The 11,733-nt window shown below is 52.5% G+C and overlaps 2 protein-coding genes across 2 annotated transcripts in view; both read right to left on the reverse strand.

Annotated features, from left to right (window-relative positions):
* LOC140719064 (sarcoplasmic/endoplasmic reticulum calcium ATPase 1) overlaps nucleotides 1–10,049 on the reverse strand; it is a 64,045-nt gene extending 53,996 nt beyond the window's left edge. Inside the window, exons 1-4 of the mRNA XM_073033437.1 lie at nucleotides 9,840–10,049; nucleotides 9,574–9,591; nucleotides 9,119–9,201; nucleotides 78–182 (exon numbers count right to left, since the gene is read on the reverse strand). Of these exons, the coding sequence (XP_072889538.1) occupies nucleotides 78–182; nucleotides 9,119–9,201; nucleotides 9,574–9,591; nucleotides 9,840–9,957 (324 nt within the window). The 5' untranslated portion in view covers nucleotides 9,958–10,049. The remainder of the gene's footprint in view (nucleotides 1–77; nucleotides 183–9,118; nucleotides 9,202–9,573; nucleotides 9,592–9,839) is intronic.
* Nucleotides 10,050–10,192: 143 nt separating this feature from the next.
* Nucleotides 10,193–11,519, reverse strand: LOC140719065 (uncharacterized; the record flags this gene model as incomplete). Its single annotated transcript, XM_073033438.1, has 1 exon — nucleotides 10,193–11,519. A coding segment is annotated over one exon (927 nt), but the record flags the coding sequence as incomplete, so codon positions are not given.
* Between the last annotated feature and the right edge of the window lie 214 nt (nucleotides 11,520–11,733).

The following is an 11,733-nucleotide window of genomic DNA, read 5'->3' on the forward strand; positions in this document are numbered from 1 at the left end:
TAGTAGAGTTGGGGTAGATTCGATGGTGAAGAATGGGACAGTGGAAAATCCCCTCGTCAAATCCCACCAGTCTTTACCTGCCAAACTCCGACCACTGCGTTGGCAATGAGAATCAGCAGGATCACAAAGGGTTCGACGAAAGCCGTGACTGTCTCCTCTCCCTCCTCAAACCACGCCAGGACCTGTGGATGGAGGATGAACACTGATTGAGAATCCCGAAAGTCCAGTAAACATTAGTCACAGCAATCGTTCTCTCCCTCCTCGGTGCCATTCCTGCAGTGTTCTCTCAGAGTTCAATCATTATTTATTTCTTATTTTTTATTATACAGTGTGCAACAGACCCTCTGGCCTAACGAGCTGCCCCACCCAGCAACCCACCGATTTTACCCTTGCCTAATCACAGGTCAATTTACAATGACCGATTAAACTACTAACCGATACATCTTAGGACTGTGGGAGGAAACTGGAGAACCCGGAGGAAACCCACACGCAAACGAGAAAAATGAGAGGATGCCGGAGTTTAACTTCAAACCTCGGCCCCAATCTGTAATAGCATCACACTAGCTATGATTCCACAGATAATTGCTGTAGGCTCACTTTTAGAGTTTAATTGTTCTGTGGTCACTCCGCATTTAATTACACATGGTCGCTCAGAGGAGTTAGTATGGGCATACACAAGGAACTGGGAAGACAAAGGGCATATTCTCGGTCACCACTGTGTAGGATTGAACATTGAAGCAGTGAGGTTATAGATGGGTGGAGGGGGACCACATCTCATGGACATTCCCGGTCTCCCAGCCGAGGGATGGGAGCCGTTGTGGAGTGAGTTTTACTAGACCTGTACTTGGAACGGGTTCAGTGGTCCAGTCAGAAGGTAGAATGGGGAGTGGGGACAAAGGTGGCCCATTTTAGACAGAGGGACAGGAGCAGGGTGAGGGGAGATTTCTCTTTCTCTCTGGTGAGTGGTTGGAACTCAGCAATAATCTGGAGAAGTGTGATGTCATTCACTGTGGAAGACTGAACTTGAAGACAAAGGAGAGGATTAACGGCAGGATGCAGCAGTGCTGGGACCCACGTCTGTAGATCCCTCAGAGTTGATGTGCAAATTGATAGGATGGTTAAGAAGGCAGACGGTGTGTTGGCCTTTGCTAGTTGGGTGACTGAGTTCAAGAGCTGCAAGGTAATGTTGCAGCTCTATAAAATGCTGCTTGTACCACACTTGGAATATTGTGCTCAGTTCTGGTCGCCTCATTACAGTAAGGATGTGGAAGCTTTAGAGAGAGTACAGAGGAGATTTACCAGGATGCTGCCAGGATTAGAGAGCATGTGTTAATGAGGAAAGGTAAAGTACACTAGGGCTTTTCTCTTTGGAGCAAAGGAGGATGAGAGATGACATATAAGGTGATAAGAGGCATAGGTAGAGTAGACAGCCAAAGACCTTTCTTCTTTGGGTGGAAATAACTAACACAAGGGGGCATAATTATTTTAAAGTGACTGAAGGAAAGTTTGGGGGGATGGAAGAGGTGTTTATTTTTACACAAAGGGTGGTGGGTGTGGAGAATACTGCTGGGACGGTGGTAGAGGGGCATTTAAGGCACATGAATGAAAAAAGAATGGAGGGTGTGTAGGAAGGAAGGGTTCGATTAATCTAGAAGTAGGTTAAGAGGTCTATTCTACAGGCCATAATCTCTGAATGGAACACCCACCCCACCCTCTGCCTGCCTATCTCTGTCCTTCTCTGTTCATGTCTCCATCCATACGTAATCACCCTTCCTCTGCACCTGTCTTTTTCCTAAATGCTGTCTGCCTGTTTCTCTCCCTCTCTTGTTCCTGTCTGTCTCTTTCTCTCGTTCCTATTCTGACTCTCCCTTTCTCCCCCTAGCCTATCACTATATCCTCTCTCTCTCTCTCTCTCACCCCTCTCTGCCCCATCTCTCTCACTCTCTGCCCCATCTCTCACCCCTGTCTGCCCCATCTCTCATCCCTCTCTGCCCCAGTCTCTGCACACTTTCTCCCCCTAGCCTATCACTATATCCTCTCTCTCTCTCTCTCACCCCTCTCTGCCCCATCTCTCTCACTCTCTGCCCCATCTCTCATCCCTCTCTGCCCCCTCTCACTCTCTGCCCCATCTCTCATCCCTCTCTGCCCCCTCTCACCCCTCTCTGCCCCATCTCTGCACACTTTCTCCTTTTTTATCCTCATCATTCTCCCTTCTTCCCCTCCCTCCTCCCACCCCTCATACTTCCCCTTCCTCCCACATTCTCCCTTCCCTCTCACTTTTCTCCTCTCTCTCCTTTATGTCTCTCCCCTCTCTCCCTTTCTCTTCTCCATCTCTAACTCTTTCTCCTTCTCTCTCTCCCCAGATGCCAAACATTCTTTGGATTTCTCCCCTCCAGCCTGTTTGATAAACTCTATTTGGTAAGTCCCCCCATACAAGCCTGAGCTCTCAGCTGCCTTGGTGACTTCCTTAGCAGCTGTTCCTTCCCTTCCCCTCCCTCCTCCCCCCCCAACCCTCCCCACCGCCCTCCCTTCTAACAAGGAGTACACTGGAATTCAAGCAAGGTGCCAGGACCTGGGGAAATCAAGACCCTGGATGAGTAACTTTAGATCCCATAGGCAGTGCGGAGAATTCTGACTCTCAAAGGTCACCGCCAAGACGGAAAACTTCCTGCTGGAACATTGCTGTCCTCAGCAGTGTTTTCAGAGACTCTGGCTGCAAGGAGGGTTGGTGGGGAGGGAGCGCCATGGGAGAGTGAAGCTACCTCCTCACACTCCCGGGGTCAGACACGGAGTGAAGCTACCTCCTCACACTCCCGGGGTCAGACACGGAGTGAAGCTACCTCCTCACACTCCCGGGGTCAGACACGGAGTGAAGCTACCTCCTCACACTCCCGGGGTCAGACACGGAGTGAAGCTACCTCCTCACACTCCCGGGGTCAGACACGGAGTGAAGCTACCTCCTCACACTCCCGGGGTCAGACACGGAGTGAAGCTACCTCCTCACACTCCCGGGGTCAGACATGGAGTGAAGCTACCTCCTCACACTCCCGGGGTCAGACACGGAGTGAAGCTACCTCCTCACACTCCCGGGGTCAGACACAGAGTGAAGCTACCTCCTCCCACTCCCGGGGTCAGACACAGAGTGAAGCTCCCTCCACACCATCCCATCACACACTCCCGGGGTCAGACACAGAGTGAAGCTCCCTCCACACCGTCCCATCACTCACTCCCGGGGTCAGACACAGAGTGAAGCTCCCTCCACACCGTCCCATCACACACTCCCGGGGTCAGGCACAGAGTGAAGCTCCCTCCACACCGTCCCATCACACACTCCCGGGGCCAGACACAGAGTGAAGCTCCCTCCACACCGTCCCATCACACACTCCCGGGGTCAGACACAGAGTGAATCTCCCTCCACACCGTCCCATCACACACTCCCGGGGTCAGACACAGAGTGAAGCTCCCTCCACACCGTCCCATCACACACTCCCGGGGTCAGACACAGAGTGAAGCTCCCTCCACACCGTCCCATCACACACTCCCGGGGTCAGACACAGAGTGAAGCTCCCTCCACACCGTCCCATCACACACTCCCGGGGTCAGACACAGAGTGAAGCTCCCTCCACACCGTCCCATCACACACTCCCGGGGTCAGACACAGAGTGAAGCTCCCTCCACACCGTCCCATCACACACTCCCGGGGTCAGACACAGAGTGAAACTACCTCCTCACACTCCCGGGGTCAGACACAGAGTGAAGCTACCTCCTCACACTCCCGGGGTCAGACACAGAGGGAATCTCCCTCCTCACCGTCCCATCACACACTCCCGGGGTCAGACACAGAGTGAAGCTCCCTCCCCACACTGTCCCATCACACACTCCCGGGGTCAGACACAGAGTGAAGCTCCCTCCACACCGTCCCATCACACACTCCCAGGGTCAGACACAGAGTGAAGCTCCCTCCACACCGTCCCATCACACACTCCCAGGGTCAGACACAGAGTGAAGCTCCCTGCGCACCGTCCCATCACACACTCCCGGGGTCAGACACAGAGTGAATCTCCCTGCGCACCATCCCATCACACACTCCCGGGGTCAGACACAGAGTGAATCTCCCTCCACACTGTCCCATCACACACTCCCGGGGTCAGACACAGAGTGAAGCTCCCTCCACACTGTCCCATCACACACTCCCGGGGTCAGACATAGAGTGAAGCTCCCTCCACACCGTCCCATCACACACTCCCGGGGTCAGGCACAGAGTGAAGCTCCCTCCACACCGTCCCATCACACACTCCCAGGGTCAGACACAGAGTGAAGCTCCCTGCGCACCATCCCATCACACACTCCCGGGGTCAGACACAGAGTGAATCTCCCCTGCGCACCATCCCATCACACACTCCCGGGGTCAGACACAGAGTGAATCTCCCTCCACACTGTCCCATCACACACTCCCGGGGTCAGACACAGAGTGAAGCTCCCTCCACACTGTCCCATCACACACTCCCGGGGTCAGACATAGAGTGAAGCTCCCTCCACACCGTCCCATCACACACTCCCGGGGTCAGGCACAGAGTGAAGCTCCCTCCACACCGTCCCATCACACACTCCCAGGGTCAGACACAGAGTGAAGCTCCCTGCGCACCATCCCATCACACACTCCCGGGGTCAGACACAGAGTGAATCTCCCTCCACACTGTCCCATCACACACTCCCGGGGTCAGACACAGAGTGAATCTCCCTCCACACTGTCCCATCACACACTCCCGGGGTCAGACACAGAGTGAAGCTCCCTCCACACCGTCCCATCACACACTCCCGGGGTCAGATACTGAGCGAAGCTCCCTCCACACCGTCCCATCACACACTCCCGAGGTCAGATACTGAGCGAAGCTCTCTCCTCACCATTCTGTCATACAGTCCCTGGGTGGGACACAGTAATCATTGTTAGTCAAGCCAACATCAACAGCACTACTGCTGTGCCAGGAGGGGTGAGCCATTGCCTTTGAGTTCAGTGGTGAAGATACAGGCCTCTTCTCCCTTCCATCCTTCGTATTATGGGTCCCAACATTCGTTCTCTCCTTCTCTCACTCTTTTTCCATCTACCCCTTGCTATCCTCTCTCACTCTCTTTCTCTCTCATAGAACACAGAACAGTGCAGGCTCTTCAGCCCAAAATGTGGCACGGACACTTTAACCAACAGTGCGATCAATTTAACCCTTCCCTCCCAATAACCCTCCATTTCTTTTCATCCATGTGTCTAAGTGTCCCTCAAATATCTCTAATGTATCGGCCTCCTCCACAACCCTCGACAGCGCATTCCACGCACTTGCCACTCTCTGTGTAAAGGTATCCTACCTCTGATATCCCCCCTATTACACCAATTACCTTAAAATTAAGCGCTCCTGTATTAGACAGTTCCACCCCGGAGAAAGGTGCTCACTGTCCACTCTTCCCATGCCTAGCACTCTCACAGTGTCTCTCTTACACTCTACACTCTCACTCACTTCCTCTGTAACTCTCTCTCTCTCTCTCTCTCTCTCTCTCTCTCTCTCTCTCTCTCTCTCTCTCTCTCTCTCTCTCTCTCTCTCTCTCTCTCTCTCTCTCTCTCTCTCTCTCTCTCTCTCTCTCTCTCTCTCCCTTTCTCTCTCTCTCCCTCCCTCCCTCCCTCTCTCCCTGGAATGTGCTTTCAGGGGTGATGGTGAAGGCAGATATAAAAGAGATGCTTATGAAGCTGTTAACCAGACACGGGGAATGGAGGGAGATGGGACTCAGTTAAATTTGGCACAGACATGGGGACTCAATGGCCGCTCCCGTGCAGTATCTGATGTTCCTCTTTCTCTGTTTCTCCATCTCTCTTTAAACTTCTCTCAATATATTTATCTCTCAGTGTCTCCCCACCTCTAGCCATTTCCATCTAACTCTCTGACCCTATCTCACTCCCCGTCTCTCAGACTCTTTCTCCCCCTTTGCCTTTCTTATGCTCTCTCTCTCTCTCTAACTTTCACACCGTCTCCCTCTCTTGCTGTTCTGATCTCTCACTCTCTCTCCCTCTTTCTCCCACCCTCACTCTCTCCTTCTCTCTCTTACCCACTCCCTCTTTCTCACTCCTCTGACACTGCCCTCTCTTCTCCTCCCTCTCCTCTGTCTTTTGATCACTTTTTCAGCTTTTCTAATCCCTCTCTCTCCTCTCTCTATTACTCTCTCTCATTCTCTCTCTACCCTCCTCTCCCTCCCTCCCCACCCCTCCCAAGCTACAGACAAAGGAACCGGCTCCCGATTTAGATGAGATGTCTAAGATCTCACACTAACCCTGGATGCCTTGAGGTGTTGGGTTCCAGAAGACCGGATGATTGACAAGGGACAGCTGGCTTGTTTACTTCTCTGCATTCTCATCCTCCCCTGCCCACCCTCCCTCTGAGAGAGGTGAGTGACCTGAAAAACCAGCATCAACTTCCCACTTAAGGCCAGATATCTCTACAAAGCATAAACACCTTCTCTGAGACTGCTGGGTCAAACCTTTTCCTAAAAGGTAAGGTGAATGCACCAGTCCATATACTGAAGAAAAGTCTGTCAAGGGGTACTTTATCCAATGCCTTCTTCTGGTCTCCATAATACACATCCACCGCATAAACAAGCCTCCTGTGGAGAACTTTATCCAATGTCTTCTGCTGGTCCCTATACCACACACACACACACACACACACACACACACACACACACACACACACACACACACACACACACACACACACACACACACACACACACACACACACACACACACACACACACACACACACACACACACACACACACACACCCCTCCCCCCTCCTGTGAGAAACTTAATCCAGTGCCTTCTGCTGGTCCCTATACATCACATCCACCACAAATACAAAGCCTTTCAGAGAATTTTATTTTACTCTGTCTTCTGCTGATCCCTATAGTTGCATCTGCCACAAATGCCTTCTATAATGCTCCTCATCCAGTGACTATGTCTCCCTCACTATCTATCTCTGTGTCTCTATCTGTGTGCTTCTCTCCACCTCTCTCTCTCTGTCTCTAGCTCCCATCCTCCCTCTGTTCTCACCCTGTCTCTCTTGCTCCCAATTTCTCTCCCAGTCAGTCTATCTCTCTCTCTTTTACACACACATACACTTTCCCAGTCTCTCCCTCCCTCCCTCAAAGTCTCTTTCCCCCTCCCCACTCTCTCTCTTTCTTGGGAGTGCATTTGCCCCACCAGGCCCATGCTGGGTCCCAGTGGCATGATCCCATCCCCCATACACTACCTAAACCCTCTGAGAAGGCACTTTATCCAGTGTGTTGTGTGTGGTCCATACACCCCTCATATGAAACAATACTGGCCGCCTTACAAAATCTTTTAACTTGCCCCATCTCTGTCCTGAATTGCCAATGTCTTTGTGAGATAGAATGTTGTAGGACCTGCTGTGCTCTCTGGCATGCAACATGGCACCCGACTTTCACAGTGACTGGCAGGGCCCTGGGCAGAACAGAGGGACCGAGGGGTACAGCACATGGTTCAAAGTGCAATCACGAGGAGACAGGACGGTGAAGAAGGCATTTGGCACATGATCTTCATCAGTCAGGGCACTGAGTACAGGAGTTGGGAAGTCATGTAGCAGTTGTACAAGACGCCAGTGAGGTTGCACTTGGAGAATTGTGTTTGACTTTGGTCGCCCTCCTATAGGAAAGATGCCATTGAACTGGAAAAAGTGCAGATAACTTTTATGATGATGTTGCTGGGACTCGGGGGACTGAGTTACAGAGTGCAGTTGGGCAGGTTGGGGTTCTATTACTTGCAGTGTAGGAGGCTGAGGGGTGACCTTACAGAGGGCAATAAAATCTTGAGGGGTACAGACAGTCTTTTTCCTTGGTTGGGGAATCAAGAACTAGTGGACATATATTTAAGGAGAGGAGAAAAAGATTTAATTAGGACCCAAGGGCAACTTCTTCACCCACAGAATGGTCATATATAGGACGAGCTGCCAGAGGAAGCAATTGAGGCAGGCACATTAAGAACTCAGGCAGATCCATGGATAGAAAAGGTTTAGAGGGATATGGGCCAAACATAATGAACTGGCTCAGCTGGGCCAAAGGACCTGAGTTCGTACTGGTCTGTGACCCTGACCAGATGCATTGTGCAGCACACAGATGTGTACACACACACACACACACACACACACACACACACACACACACACACACACACACACACACACACACCACACCCCCACCCCCACACACTCACACACACTCATATACACACACCACCACACACTCACACACACACCACACACACTCATATACACACCCCACACACACATGCTCACTTACATACTCACACACACACTCATGTACACATTCACTCACACATACTCACACACACACGCTCATGTACACATTCACTCACATACACACACACTCATGTACACATTCACTCACACATACTTACACACTCACACACATGTACACACACACTCACTCACACATACTCAAATTCACAGATGCACACACAAACACTCAGATTAAGACACACACACTCAGAATATCACACAGATGCAGACACACACACTCTGTGAGACACACGCGCGCGCCAGGCATTACAGACAACACCCATTATCCTGGAAAATGCATGCAAGGGCTCTAACTGCACAAACTTGATACCGCCTTTGGTAAGAAGATCTCGGCAACAGGTGACTTTAAGCCTGAAGTTTCAGGTCAAGTTTAAGTGTGTCTTCAAGTAGGGAGGGGAAGGGACAGGGCAGGGAGGGGAGGGAGTCGCTTGACAGTTGAAGGCATGCTGGATCAAGCAGGAGTCTGGAGTAAGGGAGACAGGGATCCAGAGTGGGTTACAATAGTTGGGAGGACTATTGGAGGTTACTGAGACAGTGAGGTGAGTAGTGAAGGGAGGGGGTCACTGAGACTGGGAAGGATGTGGGGAGGGAGGGGGCATGAAGATGGAGAAGCTCAGGGGAGGAAGGGTTTACTGAGACAGGAAGGGGTGTAATGGAGCGAGGGGGTCATAGAGACGGGAGGGGTGTGTAAAATTGAGGAGCTGATGTGCATAACTAATTTTCCGGCGGACTGTGTACTTACAAAGGAGATACAAGCTGCCAGGAGCAGAATCCTGACCAAAAGGTCCTCGAACTGCTCGGCCACCAGCTGCCAAAGTGTTTTGCCTGAAAGGAGATGGAGCTGTTGTTAGACGTGTACAGGTCAGGGGAGAGACAGACAGACAGAGGAGAAAAGGTTGGAGGGGACAGAGAGGGAGAGAGAAGGAAAGGTTGAAGGGGAGAGAGTGGCGGAGAGAAGGGGGAGATAGAGAGTGAAAGCTGAGAAGAGAGAGGGGGGTCGGAAGATTGAAAGAAAGTGAGAGAGGGCAAGGCAGGACAGATGGAGAGAGGTAGAGTATATGAGTGAGGGCAAGAGAGTCAAAGGGGGAGAGGGGAAGGGGAAGAGGAAAGCACAAAGGGAATTGTGAAAGGGAGAGAGGCAAGGAAGGGGACAAGAGAGAGAGGGGAGGGAGAGAACAAGGAGGTGAATGAGCTTACCTTCCTCGGCGGGCAGCTCTGTCGGTCCATGGCGGGAAGAAGGAGGAGAGAGGGAGGAAGAGAGAGACAGGTTAGCAGGTATCACTGCTGCAACACCTCCATACCCTCCTGCACTGCCTTTGCTGCTCTCTATTCGATCCGGCCCGGAGCCTCTTGCTGGCTGTTTACCCTCTCCCCAACCCCAAGCAATTCTTCCCCCCTTCCTGAATCTGAGACGACTCTGCAAACCACCACCACCCACCACTCTTCTGTGATCTCTCACTTACCATTGGGGCCATACTTGTCGAAATTCTTCTTGACCTGCTCTGGGCTGAGGCCGGTCAACTCATTGACCCCGAAATAAGCGACGCACTCCTCAGTGGTCTTCATGTGTCCGTTCTCCATGGTGGTGGGGGGGGGTGGGGACAAGAGAGAGAGACAGAGATGTGGGGGGAGAGCTCCTTGTAGAGGGGGTGCTCTCTCGTGTGGAGGGGGGAAGAGTGAGAAAGAGAGAGACAGACAGAGAGGCTCTCTGAGGCGGAGAGGGGGCAGGAGGGGGGAGGCAGTATCGGCTCGGGAGAGGGGGGGTGTTGTTGCTCGCCGGGAGAGCAATCCGCGAGAACTGGCTCCTTCTGGGTCGGGCTGCTGAGCTTAAAGGGTGAGGAGGTGGAGGAAGCGAGAGGGTTGGGTGGGAGGGGGCAGTGTGTTAGAGGTGGGATGGAGATCTCCGTCACGTGGGAGTGAGAGGGGTGGGTCAACCTCCCTCTGAGCATCTGGGAACCTGGGCAAGTGCTCTCTTTGCCATACAAGGAGAGGACACACCCCTCCGTCCTTCTCTCTGCCCCCACTGACTTCCCCCAACAACACCCCCCCCCAGCTGCTGTAGATCAAGTGACAGCTAGTAGGGAAAAAATATTTTCTCTGCGGGTGTAGAAGGGAGGGGAGGGAGGGAGGGAAAGTAGCTTAAGACGATCGGCTGTCTCAGCATACCCTCTGCTTGATCTCGAGGTGTGAGAAATGCCCTGGCACCCTGTGACAAATTAAGGAAATACTCTCAGGAGGCTGGGAAAGGGAGGGAGAGGAGAGAGAGAGAGAGGAGAGATGGAGAGACAGGGAATGTGGGGCAATATGGTAGAGGGAAAGAGAGAGGGAGAGGGGCCAAAATGGAGAGAGCAGGAGGGGAGAGAGAAAGGGAGAGAGACTAGGAGCGGATAGAAAAACAGATGGAAAGAGGGAGGGAGGGATGGAGGGTGAGAGAGGGGTAGAGAGACAGAAAGGGAGAGAGAAAGGGACAGGAAGAAACAGAGACAGGGAATGGGGACAGAAATGTAAGTGGAAAGAGAGAGGGGACAAAATGGAGTGGGAGGGAGAGATAGAGGCAGAGCAGAAAAGGGAAGGAGAGGGGTGAAGAGAGGGACAAGGAGAGAAATGGTAAGAGTAGGGAAGGGAGAGAGGTGAGAGAGATGGGAAAGGGTGAGAGAAGGATAAGGGGAGAGAGGGGAGAGGGGAAGAGGCCAGTGAGGTAAGGGAGAGAGAGGGTAGGGACAGCGAGAGAAATAGAGAGAGTAGAGGGAAATAGAGAGAAGGGGAGAGGGAGAAGGGAAGAGAGACTGGGAGAAGGAGAAGAGGACAATGGGAGAGGGAGGGGAGTAGGACAGGAAAAGGAGTGTGTGGGAGAGGGAAGGGAGTGGGAGTGCAAAAGGGAGGAGAGGGAAAGGCAGGGGAGGGAGTGGAAGAGGGAAGGAAATGGGAGAGAAAAGGGAAGGAGAAGAGGGAGGCAAGTGGGGAGGGAAGGGAGAGATGGAGGAGAGGAGGGAAGGGAGTGGGAGAAGGTGGAGAGGGAGGCAAGGGGGAGAGGGAGAGGGGAGGGAGAAAGGGAGGGAATGTAGGAGCGGCAGGGCAGTGGGAGAGAGGGAGGTGGACGGTAGGAGAGATTCATACAGATTTCCGAGTTGCCTGTACAGGTGTTAAAGACATACAGGCCAGTGAAATGTGAGGAGGTGTGAGAACAAGCAGCACACTCATCCCCTCTAAATCATGTTAACAGCATCAGAGCAGCTGTGTGAGAGAGAGTGTGAGTGTGTGTGAGGGCATGTGTGTGAGTGTGTGAGAGAGTATGTGTGTGAGTGTGTGAGAGAGCATGTGTGTGAGTGTGTGAGAGAGTATGTGTGTGAGTGTGTG

Source organism: Hemitrygon akajei, chromosome 31 (assembly GCF_048418815.1).
Source record: "Hemitrygon akajei chromosome 31, sHemAka1.3, whole genome shotgun sequence".
Lineage (NCBI taxonomy): Eukaryota > Metazoa > Chordata > Chondrichthyes > Myliobatiformes > Dasyatidae > Hemitrygon > Hemitrygon akajei.